Genomic DNA, 15,741 nt, shown 5'->3' with positions numbered 1-15,741 from the left:
CAGGCTAGCATGAACGGGCTAGTATGACCGGCTAGTATAACCGGGCTAGTATGAGTGAGCTAGTATGACCAGGCTTGCATGACCGGGCTTGCATGACCGGCTAACATGACCGGGCTTGCATGACCGGGCTTGCATGACCGGGCTAACATGACTGGCTAACATGACTGGGCTAGCATGACCGGGCTAACATGACCGGCTAACATGACCAGGCTTGCATGACCGGACTAGTTTGACCGAGCAAGTATGACTGGGCTAGTATGAGTGAGCTAGTATGACCAGGCTTGCATGACCAGGCTAGCATGACCGGCTAGCATGACCGGGCTGGTTTGACCGGGCTGGCATGACCGGGCCAGCATGATCTGAGGCTAGTATGACCGGGCTAGCATGATCTGAGGCTAGTATGACCGGGCTAGCATGATCTGAGGCTAGTATGACCGGGCTAGCATGAACTGAGAGACAACCAACCCATTGGCAATGACAGCATCAAGCTCTGTATTTTTGCTTCTTGAAGGAAGATTCCAATGATATTGTGAGCTTTGGAATCTACTGCATCCAGGAGAGACAGATTTGAAATGGAGGCACCGGCCCACTGGAAGAGAGCAGTACTCCATTATGTTTTTGACAAAGGCCTTGTAGATTGTGGGTATTTGAGGTTTACTAAAGAAAGACCTGGCATGGTGAAGGATGCCCCAGCTTGGAGGTCAGCTCTGATATATGGTTTACCTAGGCGAGCATGATGAGGTCAAGAAGGTTGAGAGACTGAACTGCTTCAAGTGGTTAAAGTTGGAGTTGCGATTGTGGTTAGGGTTAGCATTTTGGTTTGGATTGGTGTTAGCATTGGGGTTGGGATTAGGATTAGCATTGGGGTTTGGTTTGGGTTTGGGATTAGCATTGGGGTTGGGATTGGGGTGAGCATTTGGGATTGGGGTTAGCATTGGGGTTGGGATTAGGATTAGCATTGGGGTTTGGTTTGGGTTTGGGATTAGCATTGGGGTTGGGATTGGGGTGAGCATTTGGGATTGGGGTTAGCATTGGGGTTGGGATTAGGATTAGCATTGGGGTTTGGTTTGGGTTTGGGATTAGCATTGGGGTTGGGATTGGGGTGAGCATTTGGGATTGGGGTTAGCATTGGGGTTGGGATTGGGGTTGGGATTGGGATTGGGGTTAGCATTGGGGTTTGGATTGGGGTTAGCATTGGGGTTGGGATTGGGATTCGCATTGGGGTTGGGATTGGGATTCGCATTGGGGTTGGGATTGGGGTTAGCATTGGGGTTAGGATTTGGGTTTGGATTGGTGTTAGTATTGGGGTTGGGATTAGGATTAGCATTGGGGTTGGGTTTGGGTTTGGGATTAGCATTGGGGTTGGGTTTGGGATTAGCATTGGGGTTGGGATTGGGGTGAGCATTGGGATTGGGGTTAGCATTGGGGTTGGGATTGGGGTTAGCATTGGGATTGGGATTGGGGTTGGGTTTGGGATTAACATTGGGGTGGGGATTGGGATTGGGGTTAGCATTGGGGTTTGGATTGGGGTTAGCATTGAGGTTGGGATTGGGGTTAGCATTGGGGTTGGGATTGGGATTCGCATTGGGGTTGGGATTGGGGTTAGCATTGGGGTTGGGATTTGGGTTTAGATTGGTGTTAGCATTGGGGTTGGGATTAGGATTAGCATTGGAGTTGGGTTTGGGTTTGGGATTAGCATTGGGGTTGGGTTTGGGTTTGGGATTAGCATTGGGGTTGGGATTGGGGTTAACATTTGGGTGGGGGTTGGGGATAGCGATGGCATTGGGGTTGGGATTGGGGTTAACATTGAGGTGGGGGTTGGGATAGCGATAGCATTGGGGTTGGGATTGGGGTTAACATTGACGTGGGGGTTGGGATAGCGATAGCATTGGGGTTGGGATTGGGGTTAACATTGAGGTGGGGGTTGGGATAGCGATAGCATTGGGGTTGGGATTGGGGTTAACATTGAGGTGGGGGTTGGGGATAGCGATGGCATTGGGGTTGGGATTGGGGTTAACATTGAGGTGGGGGTTGGGATAGCGATAGCATTGGGGTTGGGATTGGGGTTAACATTGACGTGGGGGTTGGGATAGCGATAGCATTGGGGTTGGGATTGGGGTTAACATTGAGGTGGGGGTTGGGATAGCGATAGCATTGGGGTTGGGATTGGGGTTAACATTGAGGTGGGGGTTGGGATAGCGATTGCATTGGGGTTGGGATTGGGGTTAACATTGACGTGGGGGTTGGGATAGCGATAGCATTGGGGTTGGGATTGGGGTTAACATTGAGGTGGGGGTTGGGATAGCGATAGCATTGGGGTTGGGATTGGGGTTAACATTGACGTGGGGGTTGGGATAGCGATGGCATTGGGGTTGGGATTGGGGTTAACATTTGGGTGGGGGTTGGGGATAGCGATGGCATTGGGGTTGGGATTGGGGTTAACATTGGGGTGGGGGTTGGGGATAGCGATGGCATTGGGGTTGGGATTGGGGTTAACATTGGGGTGGGGGTTGGGATAGCGATAGCATTGGGGTTAACATTTGGGTGGGGGTTGGGGATAGCGATGGCATTGGGGTTGGGATTGGGGTTAACATTGGGGTGGGGGTTGGGGATAGCGATGGCATTGGGGTTGGGATTGGGGTTAACATTGGGGTGGGGGTTGGGGATAGCGATGGCATTGGGGTTGGGATTGGGGTTAACATTGGGGTGGGGGTTGGGGATAGCGATGGCATTGGGGTTGGGATTGGGGTTAACATTGGGGTGGGGGTTGGGGATAGCGATGGCATTGGGGTTGGGATTGGGGTTAACATTGGGGTGGGGGTTGGGATAGCGATAGCATTGGGGTTAACATTTGGGTGGGGGTTGGGGATAGCGATGGCATTGGGGTTGGGATTGGGGTTAACATTTGGGTGGGGGTTGGGGATAGCGATGGCATTGGGGTTGGGATTGGGGTTAACATTTGGGTGGGGGTTGGGGATAGCGATGGCATTGGGGTTGGGATTGGGGTTAACATTGGGGTGGGGGTTGGGGATAGCGATGGCATTGGGGTTGGGATTGGGGTTAACATTTGGGTGGGGGTTGGGGATAGCGATGGCATTGGGGTTGGGATTGGGGTTAACATTTGGGTGGGGGTTGGGGATAGCGATGGCATTGGGGTTGGGATTGGGGTTAACATTTGGGTGGGGGTTGGGGATAGCGATGGCATTGGGGTTGGGATTGGGGTTAACATTGGGGTGGGGGTTGGGGATAGCGATGGCATTGGGGTTGGGATTGGGGTTAACATTGGGGTGGGGGTTGGGGATAGCGATGGCATTGGGGTTGGGATTGGGGTTAGTGTTAGCCTGTAATATCTTTGCTCTGCTGTTTCTTGATTCCATCATTTATTTATTATCGAAATTTGTCTTCCTAGATTCTTTAAAAACCTTTTCTTCTTTCGCAATGTTATTATTACTTTATTTGTTGTTGTTTAAAAGATGAAGGAGGAAGGTAAAGGTGAAGGACCATATATGTCTTCATCAAGGTCATATTTCTTTCACTCAAGATGCTAAATATGGAGAATATGTTGGATTTATAAGCAGGTGAAATGAAGGAGAGCTCTTTAAACCCCACGGAGGAGCCAGCTGGGCCGGGAGTCCGACTGGAGCGGGATATGTGGAGCGCTCTCGGAATGTGCGAGGCTTTGGGGCCTTTTGTTATACGCAGCTGTCATGGCAAGCTCAGGATGGACAGGAGGCAATGAAAAGAGAAAGAAACCGCGACGGATAACTATATATTCAAAATGATGGGGAAGAACGATACATGTCAAAGCATTCAATCGAATACTCACATATGATTACCAAAGGTAACTTTGACAACATGTACCGGACTTCTGGTGCAGCTTTGGGGTCTTTAGACATAGTCAGTTGAACTTTGGGTGCCTCTGGATTGGTCTGTTTAACATTTACATGTGAAATTTTAACTCAGTATCATCAGAACCGAAGTTCAAATCCCAGTATTGGTCCATCAGCTACTACCTTTGGTCCATACCAGTATTGGTCCATACCTTTGTATTCACCTTGGAGTACGATGATGTCCACGGATGTCTTTGTCCCGTATATGATTTACGTATAAGCTCACCATGAGTCATTGATCAATGTACAAATAAGATCGGATCAGGGGCACGAGCTCGATCCATTAAAATATATGGGATATGTTAGAGGCACATGACATTTTTTTGTAACTTATACTTAAGTTGAGTACAAATTTAAAACTACTCTACCATTGGCTGCCTAATTGTCCCAATTCGTGTTTTGCAGCTGCTCGTCTCATAACCTCCCTTGATTCCCCTTCCCTCTCTTCTCCTTTGCCCCTTCCCACTCTTCTCCTTTGCCCCTTCCCTCGTCCACATTCACTGGGAACCCCATTGTTCTCACGTGCATTGATTGAGACCCTCCCCCACCTAATCCTCCTCTGTACCTTTTGGAAACCTTCTGCCAGCTCTTGCAGGAAGCACGACTCCCCACCCGATGCCCAATTCTTAGACCTTCTGGGAGACCCTCTCCTTCCCACAATCTTCCACCCACTGGAAGAAACAAAAGTCCACGTCTGCATAGTTCTTGCTCTATAGGCATCTACGAGTAACTTGAGCAGACAATGACATTATCGCTGTGGACACATTGAGACGGAATGTATGAAACGGACAGCGCAGCAACTTCAGTTGTTATTCTCATCATCTTAAGACATCATCTGATCACCAGTTATATTATTTTATGTACTCTTCATCATGTTCATGGAAAGAAAAATGTTGTTGTGATCATGCTGAGATGTAAATATAAATGGGTGTTTTATTCATTGCTTGTTGCAGACAAAGAAGACAAGAGGAATCTACTGAACGGATCTCCAACAGGATAAAGATCGGATATGCCCGATATGTGGATCGCCATTTCTCTCCTTCCTTTGCTGCTCCTGGCAGCAGGAGACGACACCGCAAGCGACGTTGCTCCGGAGTGGAAGCCCGCTTGTCCTCTGCCATGCGTCTGCTCCTCCCAAGCTTTGGCGGTCCCCCACTTCACGGCAGGCCTTGTGCATACCATAGATTGCCGTGGCAAAAACCTCTCGACCGTCCCAGGTCCTTTGCCTTTGGATGTCCAGTTCTTGTCGTTGCGTACCAATCGACTTGACGGCTTCGCTCCTGGAGCCCTTAAAGGTCTAACAAATCTCACCGAGCTGGACCTCTCGGAAAACGAAATTGATGCTGTTGGAGAATGGGGCTCTGGAGGAAGAGATCTACAAGCACTCTACTTCATTAGAAATTCGGTGAAGGCCCTCCCTCCAGGTTCTTTCAAGCAATTTCGGAATCTGCGGGCCATCTATGCCAGCTTGAATCACATTTGTAGTATAGCGGACGGCGCCTTTGCTGGTCTCAGAGAGATCCGTACCCTCTACCTCGACCATAATGCACTGACAGCTGTTCGTCCGACTTGGTTTGAGGATACGTCGAGGCTCGAGACTTTAGTGCTTCGAGGAAATCCTATAACTCAGCTCAACGATGGGGTCTTTGCTCCACTGATAAGTCTTCAGGATCTGGATATGGCGGACACAGAGCTTGATTACCTTGCAGACGAAGCTTTGCTCGGTCTCATTAGCCTCAATAGTCTTTCGTTGGCTGGAAGTAAGCTCGTTCGTGTTCCCGGTCCAGCCCTGGCGACACTACCTCGTTTACAGATGCTTGACCTGTCCCGAACCTTGTTGCGCACAATAACCAAAGGTAACTTCCACAACCTTTCTCGCCTTGAAGAAGTGCATGCGTCGGCTCTGCCTGATCTTGTTGCAGTAGAGCATGGCGCCTTCGACTCGCTTCCACTTCTACGCCGTCTCGATCTGTCCCGCTGCCCCCGACTTGCCTTTTTGCACCGGAATGCTTTCCACGCCACACCTAGTCTGGAGAGCTTAATGTTAAACGATGGAAATCTACCCGGTCTTTACCATGCTACAGTCCATTCCATGCCTGCCCTACGCAACCTTGCAATCCATTCGAATCCACTTCGTTGTGACTGCATGAATCGATGGTGGTTGGAACCTGCAAACATCCGCACAGCAACCAAAGGCCTGCGCTTTCTGCAGCCCGAGCGAATGTTTTGTGCCGAGCCTGCCGAGCACAAGGGAAGACCAGCCGTACCAGGTCCGGCTCTGAAAGACCTTCCGGAAGACTGCCTTCCCCTCATCGCCTCTGCAAATGTTGTGGCAACAGGCGGCGAGGCAGACGACATCGGTAGAGATGGCGGCAGTGGTGGGACGGCAATCCTTGAGTGTCGAGCCACAGCAGAACCAGAGCCGACTATATATTGGGTATCTCCACGAGGTGATAAGATTACCGCCGATACGCTGTCATCAAAATACTGGCTTGAGACCGATGGAACTCTCGCAATTGCTGATGCTCAGCCCACAGATGCAGGCCTATACACCTGCGTTGCGTTTAACGCTGAGGGTGCCGACACACACAGCATCACCTTGTGGGTGCCTGGAACTCCGCTCAAGTCACTAACTCCTCTTCATGTCTCTGCTAATGCTATTGGGCCTACGTCAGTGTTAGTCGAATGGTCTTCGGTGCCCAAAGATGAAGCTTTGACTCTAATGTGGTCCTTGAGATTATCTGACACGTGGGCGGTGAGCAGTGACCTTTTGGCATCGCCATCAACTAGCTATATGCTTCGCCTACCTTCTGGTGCCTCGGACTTCCTGTTGCACGATCTCCTTCATGGAGCTACCTACAAAGTGTGCGTGACAACCGAAGAGCATCCAGTGCCGGAAGACTGCGTCGATGTAGAAACTCCAACTGCATCGTCAAAGGTCGCCATAGAGGGCCTTCCGCCACGACCTGCCGGAAGAGCCGCCACCAGGCTCAGCCTTGCCTATGCGGTTCTGGCGGCCCTCACCTTTCTGGTGATCGTCCTCGTCAGCGTGCGCTACATAAAGGGTCGACTCCAGTGGAAATATACACGCAAAGGCGTCGCGGTTCCGTTCAACCACGTGTACCCTCCGCTCACGATTCCCATCAATTTGGATGATGAGAAGCAACAGCTGAAGATGTGAAGGATCGTGGATCGATTTCCATTGATCTGACTCCACATTGATTTTGTTTGATTGCGTCGGTATTATTTGATTATTTCTCATGACACAAACGCATGCATTTTGTTGCGTGCAAGATGGAGTGAGTTCACTTTGATGCCTTAATTTGTGTGAAGGTGTACCGGTAGTCGTTTATAACTGGATTTGAGCATAGTCTAACAATTACAGGTATTTGGCTAACACAAGCAGGTTCTCTGATTTGACTGGCGTCTCGCATTGTTTTGTCGCTTGCACACCTGGCTGTTGGCCTGTTTTCAAGGATCATGTGTACACACCAATGAACTGACTGGATCAGTTGAATTGTTGGCCTTAAATTAAGAGATGGGAAAGGGAAAGCAAACTATCCTCTCTGCCTTTTGAGTTGAAGGAAACCCTCTGAGTTGAAGGAAATCCTCATTGAGTTGAAAGAAACCCTCTGAGTTGAAGGAAGTCCTCATTGACTTGAAGGAAGTCCTCATTGAGTTGAAGGAAGTCCTCATTGAGTTGAAGGAAACCCTCTGAGTTGAAGGAAGTCCTCATTGAGTTGAAGGAAACCCACATTGAGTTGAAGGAATCCCACAGCCTGTGCTTCTCCGCTTCACTAATGGTGGAGTGAAACTAGATTGTTGTTATGGCAGTTAAAGGGTCCAGAAAAATGAATAAAAGCTACCGCAGGTAGAGCGGTGTAGTCGTTGTTTGGTATGTGGCCTGTGGCTGCTGGTTCCATCTTTTTCTGGAAACGCAGCTGTGACGCTGATGTTCCCACTAAGCTGGTCCTCATTTGGCTGACCTGGGAAGGATGACAGGCTGAGTGATCCCACCTGGAGTTTTCTAACGGCAAGGCAAGGGCTCAAACTCAAGACCCTAAGATCTTAAGGCAGCTATGTTAACCGTTAAGCCAACATCCGGATTTATACATACAGTTAAGTCAGTCCTTGCATCCTGTTATCTTTACCAAATCCATGTTTAGTAGAACTGGAAAAAATCTGCTATTCTAATAGGCCCCAACATGGCTGATGCATTACATCACTCTACGGGGCTCTTGTTAATGGGTATTGTACATCCACTCTTCTAGTAGGCCCCAATATGGCTGATGCATTACATTGCTCTGCGGGGCTTTTGTTAATGGGTAAAACCCACTATCCTAGTAGGCCCCAACATGGCTGACGCACTGCTGTGCGTCGCTCTGTTATGCCTTGTGCTCTTGTTATGCCTTGTGGCTTTATTAACGGTATGGCATTTTGCCATTAGCTAATTGGAATATTTTATTGCTCGAATAGAATCGAGGTTACATGAAGGTTTAACTTTTTATTCTTGTAAAAGCATGGTTTTATTAATCGTTTTAATACTCAGTAAAGGCCTTTGTATACTATCATACTTAAGTTCTCCGCTTTAAGGATGTGCGGCTTTTGGGGAACATTTAGTTGTGCGACCTTGTGCGTACATTTAGTTGTGCGACCACATGCGGACATTTAGTTGTGTGGACATTTAGTTGTGTGGACATTTAGTTGTGTGACCTCATGCGGACATTTAGTTGTGCGACAGTGTGCGGACATTTAGTTGTGTGACCACGTGTGGACATTTAGTTGTGTGACCTCGTGCGGACATTTAGTTGTGCGACCTCGTGCGGACATTTAGTTGTGCGACCTCGTGCGGACATTTAGTTGTGCGACCTCGTGCGGACATTTAGTTTTGCGACCACGTGCTGACATTTAGTTGTGCGACCTCGTGCGGACATTTAGTTGCGCGACCTCGTGCGGACATTTAGTTGCGCGACTTCGTGCGGACATTTAGTTGTGCGAACTCATGCATACATTTAGTTGTGTGACCTCATGCGAAAATTTAGCAACCTTTACAACAGGATGAGAATGATCGTTTGCACCAGGACGAGAATGACAGTTTACAAGATAGCTGTTTTCCAACATCTCAGATCATCCCCCATCCAAATCCATGATCTTTTCCACCCCATCCCCAAATTTCCAGTTGTTATCCCACTCCTGCCACCAGATCTTCAAGATAGCCCTTTTCCACCATCTCAGATCATCCCCCATCCAAATCCATGATCTTTTCCACCCCATCCCCAAATTTCCAGTTGTTATCCCACTCCTGCCACCAGATCTTCAAGATAGCTCTTCTCCACCATCTCAGATCACCCTCCATCCAAATCCATGATCTTTTCCACCCCATCCCCAAATTTCCAGTTTTTTGTACACTATTATACATTACATGACATTATTATAGATTACATTATTAGACATTATATTGCGTTACATTACACACAGGTATTGTATTGTGGTATGATTCGATTGATCACGTGAGTGCATGTAATGCCCCTATTGATGAGAAACTCTGTTTATTGATTTGAATTTGTAATGAGTTATATAATAGTAAATAACTTTTTCACATGGAATTACTATTTCATGTACATATAAATGCCTCAGACATTATGAAGAGGCAATCTACCTGTGTGAGGCATGTGAGGTAATCTACCTGTGTGTTCTATTGAAAGGATCTGACCACGTTCCTCAATGTCTTCTTTCCATTGGATCTTAAATAATGGGATCTTCTGTTTGTAGAAAACCGAGACATTATGGAAACAACTATAGGTGGTTATAACAGAGGAATTATAATTAGGTGTGGTTATAGAATAGAGGAATTATAACTGCAGGTGCTTATAAGAGAGGAATTATAATTGGTGGTGATTACAATAGAGGAATTACGATTAGAAGTGATTATATAATAGAGGAATTATGATTAGAGGTGATTTATCATTTATCACAGAAGGGCCTTTATCATTAGTGGTGGTTATAATGGAGGCATTATAATTAGTGGTGGTTCTAATGAGGCATTATAATTACTAGCAATGGTACCCGCCCTTTGGGCGGGGCTTCAATTGTGAGGCCCAAATGAAAAGGTAAAATATCAGAAATTGAAGGCTTTTTTAAATTTTAAACAATTTATATAAACATCTGTTAAATCATATCACACGCAAATCATCAAAATCTAAACAGTATTTGTAGAATTTTAACAAAAGCCACATCACTGTTCATACCGGTAAATATTATTCCATCGTGTTTGGAAAAACTGGAAAATTGGAAAAATTGGAAAAAATTCGAAAAACAATACACCCTATTTTACTCCAGGGGGTCCTAGGATTACACACCCAAAATTTTGTTGCGATCGATTCACCCATTTTTGCGATACCTGGGAACAGATTGACAGACAGACAGATATTTGGTGAATTATAGTAAGATTGGTGATTATAATAGAGCCTTTATCATTAGTGGTGCTTATAATGGAGGCATTATAATTAGTGGTGGTTCTAATGGAGGCATTATAATTAGTGGTGATTACAATAGAGCCTTTATCATTAGTCATGGTTATAATGAAGAAGAAGAACTACCTTTAGAGGCCATTTTCCCCACAGGGCAGGGGTTGGCCTTTTTCAGGCACTGTGGTCCCCTTTTTGAAGCAATGTTTTATGGCCGGATGCCCTTCCTGCCGCCAACCCTGTTAGTCGCCTCTTGCGACACACAGGGAATTACCAGTGAACATGTGCTCAATTTGCCGACCTCGGAAGGATGTCAGGCTGAGTCAATCCCCCTGTTGTTAATTCAGCGATCGACTGGGATTCGAACCCAGGATCCTAGGATCCCAGGCCGGCACCCTAACCGCTAAGCCAACACCAGGCTTCAGTCGTGGTTATAATGGAGGCATTATAATTACTGGTGGTTATAATGGAGACATTATAATTAGAGGTGATTACAATAGAGCCTTTATCATTAGTGGTGGTTATAATAGAAGCAATATAATTGGTGGTGGTTATAATAGAAGCAATATAATTGGTGGTGGTTATTGAGGTGTTATAAATAGAGGTGGTTATTATAGATACATTATAATTAGAGGTGCTTATAATAGATGTATTATAAATCGAGGTGGTTACTATTAGTGGTGGTTAATGTATGAACCGTTGACTAGTAGAGATTCTTTGATTTAATGATGGCTGATCCTGGCCTTGCCCTGAAAACCTTTTATCCCTGGATATGAGGAATCCCGATGGCGTGCGGATAAGTTTGGCGTTATCTGCACAAAAACTTTTCACTTTCATCGTTTTGTATTCTACGACACAATGGTATACCTCACTGGATACACTGGCTTAGTTAGGTAATGGTACAGACACCATGGTATTTACACGTCCGCATTTGGTAATTAACGTTGCTGGTAATGAATGTTAGCATTTGCTAGTGGGCATTAAAGATCCCTTCATTATGATTGAAAAGAGAGGGTCACTGTGTGCAGGTAATCTGACCAAATCAAAATACCTGCCTGGACTGTCGCCATGGAGATGGCATGGCCAAGCTGTAATGTACAGTGTGACGTCACAATGGCTAAATGCTATTGTGACGTCATTCTGATAGAGAGATTGATTTTAAACTAAGGCGTGAATTGCAACACACTAATCATTGTACTGTACGTGGGATTTCTTTTTTTAAATTTTAGTTGTGTATGAGTGAGGTGTTCAAAGTTGTTGGTAAGAATGATAATTGTATTGCTCCCTCACCCCCTCTTTAATTCCAATACATTGATAACTTGTTATATTAACTTGTTAATTATAAATTTATATGATAGTATCAAACCCTCTTCGGAAAGCTTCACACAGATGCTTTTACCTCTGGTAGTTTTATCCCAATGATTGGTATTTGTGCCTTACATGATATCCACAGGTCGATCTTTAATCTACAGGTAGAATTTCAATCCATAGCTAGACTCTTTAATCTGTAAGTACATCCTTAATCCAAAGGTAGTTCATTAATTTTGAGATAGATATTTAATCCACAGTTAGATTTTTAATCTGTAGGTAGATTCTTTAATCCCCAGGTATATTCTTTAATCCGCAGGCAAATCCTGAATCTCCAAGTTGATTTTCAAAATTTAAAGGAACATTTCAAACATGATGGATTTGTTCTCTCATGCGAATTCAGTTTTATAATTGCAATGGTTTTGTTGAACATTTTGAAATGAAGAATGAATTTTATCACCGTAAATCAATTACAATTATGTACTGCGGAATGTTACTTTCTTTTCACAATAAAAACTGTTTTGAAAACCAAACTTCATTTTGCATTTGTTAAACCAAACTTTACCTTTTGTGTTTTTTTTTAAACCAAACTTCATTTTTCATAAACGATCTATAATTTGTTTTTAAACCCTACTTTACATTTTGTGTTTTTTAAAACCCATCATTTTTCATAAAGTATCTAGATTTTGTTTTTCAATCAAACTTTACATTTTGTGTTTTTTTTAAAACCCAACTTCATTTTCCATAAACTATTATCTATATATTGTTTTCAAACCAAACTTTACATTTTGTTATTATTTATTTTAAACCCATCTTCCATTTTAAACAAGCTATCTACATTTTGTTTTAAAACCAAACTTTGCATTTTGTGATTTAAAAAAAAACCATCTTCCATTTTTAATAAACCATCTATATTTTGTCTTTAAACCAAACTTTATATTTTGGAATTTTTTTAAACCAACTTTTCTTTTTAATAAAATCATCTTCATTTTATTTTTGAACCAAACTTTACATTTTGTAGTTTTTAAAGCCAACTTTCATTTTAATCAACTATCTATATTTTGTCTTTGAACCAAACTTTACATTTTGTGGGATTTTTAAAATCACCTTCCATTTTTAATAAAACCATCTTCATTTTGTTTTTCAACCAAACTTTACATTTTGTATTTTTTTAAGCCAACTTTCATTTTATTAAACTATCTATATTTTGTCTTTCGAGCAAACTTTACATTTTGTAATTTTAAAGCCAACTTTCATTTAATAAACGATCTATATTTTGTCTTTAAACCAAACTTTATATTTTGTAATTTTTTTAAACCAACTTTTATTTTTAATAAAACCATCTTCATTTTGTTTTTAAACCAACCTTTACATTTTGTAGTTTTTAAATCCAACTTTCATTCTAATAAACTATCTATATTTTGTCTTTAAACCAAACTTTACATTTTGTGATTTTAAAGCCAACTTCCATTTTTAATAAACTATCTACATTTTGTTTTCAAACCAAACTTTACATTTTGTAATTTTTTAAACCAACTTTTGTTTTTAATAAACTATCTACATTTTGTTTTCAAACCAAACTTTACATTTTGTAGTTTTTAAATCCAACTTTCATTTTAATAAACTATCTATATTTTGTCTTTAAACCAAACTTTACATTTTGTGATTTTAAAGCCAACTTCCATTTTTAATAAACTATCTACATTTTGTTTTCAAACCAAACTTTACATTTTGTAATTTTTTAAACCAACTTTTGTTTTTAATAAACTATCTACATTTGGTTTTTAAACCAACATGGAAGAGTGATGTTGAATTGACAGTGGCAGCAGGGAAACACTCAGACACAATGAGCAAGGAGATGAATGAACAGGAAAGGGAGAGAGAAGAGAGAAGAGAGAAGAGAACAGTGGAACCAGCAAGTAAGAGGGTTGGGCTAGGAAGGGTTAATGGGAGTAATAAGGATCATGGGTCAGGATAGGGATGATAGGAGATGGCGGTGCACTGGGAGCTTGAAGGTGTGGGGAAGAATGACCCCTGGAAGGCTACTCCACAAAAGGGAGAAGCAAAAAACAAGGGAATTGAGGTGCGTGGTCAGACTGAATTTTGGGAGATTATTAACCAGGACGGAGTTACTTGTAGAATGCGTGCATCCTGAGGTTGCTGTGGAGGATTGGAGGACAGATAGTGGTGAGCAAGCAATGGTAGAGAATAGATGGTCGATACCTACCAGAGAGACCATCGACCTGCCTGAGATGCAAGAGCAACAGATCCTGTGCTTCGGCCTCATCGCGGGAGATTCCAATAATGTCGAGAGGTTCCTTTTCCGCAGAATCCAGGAAAGACAATTGTGATGCTGGTGTGCCAACCTATAGGTGTGAGCAGAACTGCATTGAGCTATGGATAAAGGCCTTGTAGACCGTGAGTAGTTCTGATTTTACAAGGAAAGCTACTTGGATCAACAGAAGATGCCCAGTCTGTAACTGGCTTTTGATCCAGAAGAGGTCGTGGGTCACGATGAAGCCTCAAAGTTCAAGAGTGATTAGGGGAACGATAGGATATCTCAGCTCCTCACCGAGCTGTCAAATGAAGTTCCTTCCTCGACAACGTTGGATTTAGCTAAAACTTAGTGCCTTCAAAAAGTATTCACACCCTTGACTCTTTCACATTTTGTGGTGTTACAGCCAGAATTTAAAATCGATTAAATATAAAAAATTTTGGTCACTTATCTACACAAAAATACCCCATAATGCAAAGTGAAAACAGGTTTTAGAATTTTTCTTTACTAATACATTTAAAATGAAAGACGGAAATATGTAATTACCTCCGCCGGAGGTAGATGGACGTTATGTTTTCACCCCTGTCTATCTGTTTGTCAACATGATATCTCAAAAAGTTGTGGATGGATTCGGTCGAAATCTGGTGGAGAGGTTCGGTTTGTGACAAGGAAGAAATGATTCGATTTTGGTGAACATCTGGATCCGGATCTGAATCTGAGAATTTTTTAAGTGATTCTTCATCATTGAGAAATGGAATCAAAAACAATATTGTTACGGATCTCAGAGACGGCACTTCCCTTAGCAAGGGGGGGGGGGGGTTTAATCCCCTTGGCCTGTTAAGCTGGCCGTCTCTGGTCCTGGTACCTGTAATGCTCTTTTGCGGGGTGGAATTGATCAGGGTTATTGGTCCAGGTGTTCTCCCGAATACCTTTACCAATCCCTCCGCAAAACAGGGAGACATGTACCGCTCAAACCACGGACAAGATGGTATTTGCCGAGCGGTTTAGCAATCCGCGGTTCGAGCCGTTATCAATTGACTAAACCCGACTTCGAGCGTTGGCCAAATCGTGCCACAGGTATTCAATCAGGGAAAAGACTAAAGCGATCGGGGAAGAATGAAACCAAAAGGGTAAGAAATAACAGACATTGATTAATTATTTACAAACCCAAAGAAACCAAAGGAGAAACGAAAGCAATATACAGAAGAAGAAGAAGAAGACACAGGGCAAGCCTTAAAACAGTCTTATATTATACCCCAGACAACAAACAGGACAGACAACAGACTTACACGACAAGGAATAGCAGGCAGGAATCACTGGAAGAAGGAGAAGGGTCCATGTGGGACAGCAGGGCTGGAAGGTTCGGGGGGAAAGCACAGCAAGGAGGTCCGCTCCAGGTATTCGGTTTCACACGGTAGGGCTTTTCGAAGCAGCTCCGCGCAGCTTCGTCTCTCTCGTGCCTTCTCACCGACTCTCTTATTCAGGTTGCACCTTCTCACCCAGCTCGTACCTTTTTCTCTCTCCTTCTTCGGAACCCTGTCACTCAACTGGCCAAGCAGTCCCTTGCAGCCGCTTTTATTGCTGTGTTGGAAATCAAGCCGCCGGCTCTGATAACACGCCTACCGTTTGGCTCAGCGCGGTGCTGGTTGGCCGGTAAGGGCTTGCTGACTCCACCTCCGATGACGAGCCGACTTGCCACACCTTGTTCTGGTGGCTCCTCCCCCTTCTTTCTCGGCTTGACCGCATGGCTAATGGCGGCTGGTGGGGAGTCAAACGAGCCAAACCAAGGGGCAGCGAACGC

The 15,741-nt window shown here is 44.2% G+C and overlaps 1 protein-coding gene across 2 annotated transcripts in view; it reads left to right on the top strand.

The window, feature by feature from the left end:
- Window positions 1-12,186, top strand: part of LOC137418837 (leucine-rich repeat neuronal protein 1-like) — a 30,395-nt gene extending 18,209 nt beyond the window's left edge. For both annotated transcript variants that reach the window (XM_068104977.2, XM_068104985.2), the window contains exon 2: window positions 4,844-12,186. In XM_068104977.2, the coding sequence (XP_067961078.2) occupies window positions 4,900-7,071 (2,172 nt within the window). In that variant the 5' untranslated portion in view covers window positions 4,844-4,899 and the 3' untranslated portion in view covers window positions 7,072-12,186. The remainder of the gene's footprint in view (window positions 1-4,843) is intronic.
- The last annotated feature ends 3,555 nt before the right edge of the window (window positions 12,187-15,741 follow it).

This window comes from Myxine glutinosa, chromosome 1, assembly GCF_964187855.1.
Source record: "Myxine glutinosa chromosome 1, kmMyxGlut1.1, whole genome shotgun sequence".
NCBI classification, from domain to species: Eukaryota; Metazoa; Chordata; class Myxini; order Myxiniformes; family Myxinidae; genus Myxine; species Myxine glutinosa.
Note: the sequence above shows the minus strand (reverse complement) of the source record. Positions and strands in the feature narration are given on the sequence as shown.